Raw genomic sequence first — 6000 nt, forward strand, 5'->3', positions numbered from 1 at the left:
CTTCCACACCTCGTGCAGTGTGTGCAGAGTCCGCGTCAAGTCTATTTCTCTGCTGATTGTCTCCCAGTCCTCAATTAACCCTTGTCCCCCCCCCCCCCTCCACCCTGCAGGAAAGAAGAGCTCTAGAAAGGAAGATTTCTGAAATGGAGGAGGAACTTAAGGTAGCACAAAACACACACAAACACGCATAGTGCACTACCATGCCTGGTTCTGTAGATTTCCATTAATGGAGTCAGAATCCCAGCTAGTGTGGAGGTGGTACGTGTGAGCTCTGACACAGTGCCAACAGCTGTCACTTCAGTCAGTGTCTATATTTATAAATCTGGGTCCCTTTTTTGTGTTTCATAGAAGTCGTGATCTCCAATGTTATTGTGCTTCAGATCGTTTATTTATATAGCCTCAGTGGAAGAACATCTAAGTCACTTCAATACTTAATTGAGACGAGCAGCAAAAACTCAGACAGCAGACTGTTAAACCAAAATACTTGCTGTTCTTCTCAAGATCACAATACTTGCTGCTGTTTAAGAATATGACATTATGGACAAGAGAACTCCCTGTTTGGGTGAAAGTTTAAGTTTCCTTAAAATAGTAGGATCCCTAAACCAGCTGAAGGAAAGTATAAAGATGCCACAGTCATCAAAAGTGTTACTTGGTGTTGTACATATGAGCTTTAATATCTACAAAAATGTGTTCATACATTTGTGGTTCTGTTGCCTAAAAAAGAGAGGGAGTGCGTATCCTCCGCTTAGCTCACTATTCTGCGCTCTACAGAGTGGACAAAACAAATAAAATATGGATGGCGCTTTTGAGTTCAGCATTAGTTTTCTTTTTCGGTTATCAGTAAAAGCAATCTGCAGCCTCACCACTAGAGGCCGCTAAATCTTACACACTGGCTCTCTAAAGCAGAAAAAAAAAAAAAAAAGTGGATGAATCAGCTGGTGGATACAGTTACTCATGATATGATGACACCTGTAATTCTTGGCAGCTTTAGAGATTATTCGATCTGCTTCCTGCCGCGCAGACGTCAGGGGCGATCAACTGTGGCGGCAAAACAAGTAACAACCGGTCCTACTTTCCACCTGTGGGGCCGAATAAACTGACTCAGAGACACTCATAAATAGACACAGACATCAAATGTTGCACATTATGTTATCTAATGTTGCTCATATGTAAATATGAAGTCCTCAAACTGTGCACTCTTCGGATGTAATTTGATGATTGACACAGTTTGAAGTGTGCTTCATATGGAGACTTACCTCCTTGTTGGACTTAATGAACTTACTCTGTTCAGAGCACATCTCAGGTCCGCTCTTGTAATCTCTGGTGACGGCAATTTACACACTCCTTTCCTTTAAAATGTGAGAGGACAGACGGGGACAAAAATCTCTTAAATTCTATTAATGGAGTGTTGTTCCCATGACTGCGATAACAAAGTGTGTTTATTTTTAGGTGCCAGAAAGCTGGCCGATCTTATCAGTGTCACTTTGTTTCCCCCCGTTCTATCTACGAGACAGAAAAAAAGAAGCTCTTAATCATTCCTTCCAAAGTCTGTCCCCATTTTCTAACAGTCTTCCTTTTTCTGTTTCCCTTTTGTTTCCCTCTCTTCTGTTAATTTTCGCCGTCCTGTCTTTCATTAATCCTTCTTTTGACACACATTTCCTCCTCCTCCTCTTCCTTACATTCTTTCACCCTCCTCCCTCCCCTCTCTCCTTTTCTCTGTTCTCCTGTGTTGTGGTTCTTGTCCCCCCTCCCCCTGCAGAACCTCCCCCAGGTAAAGCAGGTTCAGGCCCTGCGGCAGGTCAAAGAGCGGCTGCAGGCTGAGAACCGGGCGCTGTCCCGCGTCTTGGCAAAGCTCACACAGTCCGCCTGCAGCCAGCTGCCCTCCGTCGACCTCTAAAGCCACGTCCGTTTGTCCACCACCATCTTCCCCCTCCTCCTCCTCCTCCTCTTCTTCTTCTTCTTCTCCTTCTTCCTGTTCTTCTTCACCTTTCCCCTCCTCCAAACCTTCATCTTCTCATGCTCCATTCGTGCTCTGCCCGCACCCATAGACAGGCAGGTTGCCCAGCCGCCCACTGGTTTTTGTAAACTCCCCTCTGCTTCCCCAGAGCTTTTGGTTTTTCAGATTGGGGAGGGTGTCTTTTTTTACAACAGGACACTCTCCTTTTACAGTACACATCTGGCAGGTTGTATTTGCACCAATCAGCTTATATACAAACAAAAAATAATAATATATATATGATGGAATAATCACCAGCAAAAAGCCTCATGTAAATTTAATTTCAGACCAAGACATTTCAAAATGTACCCGACTCCACACCAACACCTGCAGTACTGTACAGGAAAGTGTCCTCTTTGTAGTTCCTAGATGTGACGCTTCCTTCAGAAGGAGCTCAGTCGTTCAGTTTGGCTTGATCTGGCATCTTTGCATGAAGTGGCTTCATTATTTGGCATCAATTTCTTTTGGTCCAAATCTTCAGAGACTGAATCTTAAAAAATGTTTTGTCCTTCCCCTTCTTTCGTTTCCTCCCCAAATTTGAATTTGACTGATGAGCAATCAGTCAACGAGGATAAAGTTCGGCTGCATGCACCTTCTGGTTTTTATGTGGAGGTGAAGCATTGTGCCCATCAGAACACGAGGATATGTGAACAATGAATGGGAGTGTGTTTCTTTCAGGGGACGGAAGCCTTTCTTGTGGTATAACGGAGAATCTGCGGAAAAATGATTCTGACAAAAAGTTTCTGTTTATTTTGTTTAGTGAAGTTTAAAACATCAGTTAGTAATCATGAGCTGGTTTCACACATGCACTCCCCCCCCCACACACACACACACACACACACACACACACACACACACACACACACACACACACACACACACACACACACACAGAACATTTCTGGCAATTTTCAGGGGTTTTGTGCATGTGTGAAAGCAGCTCTTGAGAGGGATTTAAGGCATCGTCATGTTGTAAATGATCTGCATTGTGTCACCTCTTCAGTATTTGAACAGGGAGGTCTTATTAGGAAATCTGGATTACTGATTGGCTAAGCGTGAACTTAGACACTGCTGTATCTAGACAGGATTTATAAGAGCAGCCTTTAAAGTAAATGTTTGTTTCCTTGGACCTTCCAGGCGCACACAGTATTCAACATCTGAAAACAAATATGCACTATCAAAAAAAAAAAAAAAAAAGTGACTTTATTCTCTCTGCTGTGCATCTTTCTGTCTGCCAGAGAGCAGCCGGTTGGACTATGCATGGCTTTCTCAGGATCTTTGGCCTGTGGTGTGCCTGCTTTTTTTTTTTTTTTTTAATCTCTCTCTCTCTCTCTTGGTTAAAGGATGTTTGTCTTTTTTTTTTCTTTTTTTAAATCGAACAAAACAAAACCTGAGAGATGCTGTGTGACTCCCAAGATTTGCTTTACACAGGCTGCAATTAACACATTTGTCAAACTGGCCTGACTGGTTTAATGACAAACACGTCGATGTCCAGACTTGTCTAAGCCTCCTCTCTCTCTCTCTCTTCTCTCTCTCTCTCTCCTTCTCTCTCTCTCTCTCTCTCTCTCTCTCTCTCTCTCTCTTTTTGTTTCTCTCCTTTCAGATGCTCCCCGACTTGAAAGCCGACAACCAGAGACTAAAGGACGAGAACGGAGCGCTCATTCGAGTCATTAGCAAGCTTTCCAAGTAGAACACACCCCCTTTTACACCCCAAACCCCCTGTCTTCTGCACCCCCCCTAGTCCCCCCCCCCCCATGGCAGTGACTAATGGATTGCACATTTAGATATTAATTGCAACAGACATCAGAGACAAGACTCCTTTTTTATTCTTTCTCTCCTTATTGCTCCTTATTTTTTCCCCTCCTCCACCGCTGCAGCATCCTTCCCTCCCTCCCTCCCTCCCTCCCTCCCTCCCACCATCCATCCCTCCCTCCCTCCCTCCCACCATCCATCCCTCCATCCTCATCTATACTCCACTCGATTGAGTCCCGGTAGAACCACTGAGTTTACAGAGCTAAAAAAAAAAAAGACAAAAAGGGGTCGTGTGATGAGCATGTAAAAGCATCGTCTGGGGCGGGAAAAAGCCTGAGAACTATTTAACCAATAAGCCTTAGTTGTACATAAAGAGAAACACACTGCATCGATCTCTTCTTCTCTCGGCTATCACTGAACGACAGATATTATCCGACACCTGATTTTATTTGTGCCACAGTCCCTCTTTTTTTTTTTTTTTTTTTTGTTCCTCGTGTGCTGTGCGGTTTCCTCCCTCCTTAAAGTGCCACTTCTCCTTTCATTTTTTTGCCCCCTATATCCACTCCTTGTGGCCCCCTTTTTGATTTTGATTTTTCCCACACATACACACACACACACACACCCTCTCCTCCATTTTTTTTTTTTTGTACCTCTGTGTGTCTTCCTCCAAGAGGGAAAAAAATATTTGAATTCTCGCTTTAGCGAAAAGAGGCGGACCTGGTGGAATTTAAGCTTTCACTGTATGTGCAATATGCATTTCTTTTCTCTCTCTCTCTCTTTTTTTTTTTAATGCTTTAATGATGAGTCCATCACACGTAGGATTTTTTTTTTTTCACTCTTCCACCGCTTCCATCGCTCACCTTCCTCCTCTTTTTGTTTGTTTTGTTTTAAGTTTGTAGTGTAGTCAGTTTATACTCTGTATTTCTCACTTTTTGTTTTAGCAGGTACTGAGTGACGCTGTATATACCTGTATGTATTTGTTTGAGACCAGCACATGGCATGCGTTTATGGTTCCCGTCTGTTACTATTAAAAAGTATACAAATTCCAGAGGACAAAAAGGTGTGTTTTAATTCTTATTTGTTCTTTTTATAGTCTAAAAAAAAAAAAAAAAAACCATTGGACACAGAACAGTAGAGCCGCTCTCTTACACGGGGAGAGGCGGCAGTGTTCAATGCTTTTCTTCTTCTTCTTCTTCTTCTTCTTCTTCTTCTTCTTCTTCTTTTTATTTTCCAGTTTCAAAATAAGTGTTCACATAATTGTGAGATTAAAAAGAAATAATCGCTTCACTACATTTCACTTTCATTGTATCCAATATCTTGGAAGAGTGCTATTAATTTTGTTTCAGTTTTTTTTTTTTCTTTTTTTTTTTTAAAGCTGTAGTATTATAGCCGAGGTGTTGTCACTAAAAACATGAAACAGAATATCTTAGGTATCGCTAACCCAGTCCTTTTTACAAATGTCTACATGCACTGTCGATGCCATGTGAGGAGTCTTGATGTCAGGTTATAACGCAACTATCGCCACCGTCAAATATTTCATGCATCTGAAAACCATTTTATGCATTTCCGTGGCCTTTTAAGGATATTTTAGTATAAAGAAAAAGTTACTGCAGATGGACTGATGACCATCTTCTCTGGTTTAGACTTTTTTTTTTTTGTTTTGTTTTTGTTTTTCTTTATTATTATTATTATTTTTTCCCGTCATCTTGTAAAATAGGTGTGTGGCTTAATACATGCAAGCTGTGCTGTGACTACCAACCACTGAAGAGTTCATTAAAAATAAACTTGTACATTGTAAAGTTCCCACGTCTGATTCTTTTTATTTATCCTTTTTTGATATTTATCTCACTAATCTCCTTTTGGTTTTCAGAAATTGGGGTTAAATGTTTTGCCCAAGGCTGCAGGAGTGGGGGATCGAACCCGTGGCCCACTGGTTGGGAGACGACCGACTCAACCACTGAGCCACAGCCACTCAATTAGCTGCCATGGAATAGTTATCCTAAAAGAAATTGAAGGTTTATTTTTGGCCTTTTTAAGAGTTTATTTAGAAATAGGACAGGCGAGTCAGAGATCTGCTGCTACACTCAGTCAGACCAGTAGATGGTGCACACATTTGCAGGCAGTATTTCACTGTGAAGATATGAGGCTGTGTTAAACTAGTGTGCAAACAATTCACCCTCTTTTCTTTGAATTGACCTTATCCCATAGTTACATGCAGATGTAACGGCACATACAGAAACACTAAGCTTATA

At 41.8% G+C, this 6000-nt stretch overlaps 1 protein-coding gene across 8 annotated transcripts in view; it reads left to right on the top strand.

Moving 5' to 3' along the window:
* ppp1r12a (protein phosphatase 1, regulatory subunit 12A) overlaps nt 1-5551 on the top strand; it is a 51688-nt gene extending 46137 nt beyond the window's left edge. For 4 of the 8 annotated variants that reach the window (XM_065951079.1, XM_065951084.1, XM_065951085.1 and 1 more), the window contains 3 exons: nt 111-161; nt 1760-2052; nt 3600-5551. In XM_065951079.1, coding sequence (XP_065807151.1) covers nt 111-161; nt 1760-1897 — 189 coding nt within the window. In that variant the 3' untranslated portion in view covers nt 1898-2052; nt 3600-5551. Of the gene's footprint in view, nt 1-110; nt 162-1759; nt 2053-3599 lie in introns of those variants that run through there. The other 4 variants (XM_065951082.1, XM_065951081.1, XM_065951086.1 and 1 more) reach the window with 2 other exon arrangements.
* Nucleotides 5552-6000: the final 449 nt, after the last annotated feature.

Source organism: Labrus bergylta, chromosome 23, assembly GCF_963930695.1.
Source record: "Labrus bergylta chromosome 23, fLabBer1.1, whole genome shotgun sequence".
NCBI lineage: Eukaryota > Metazoa > Chordata > Actinopteri > Labriformes > Labridae > Labrus > Labrus bergylta.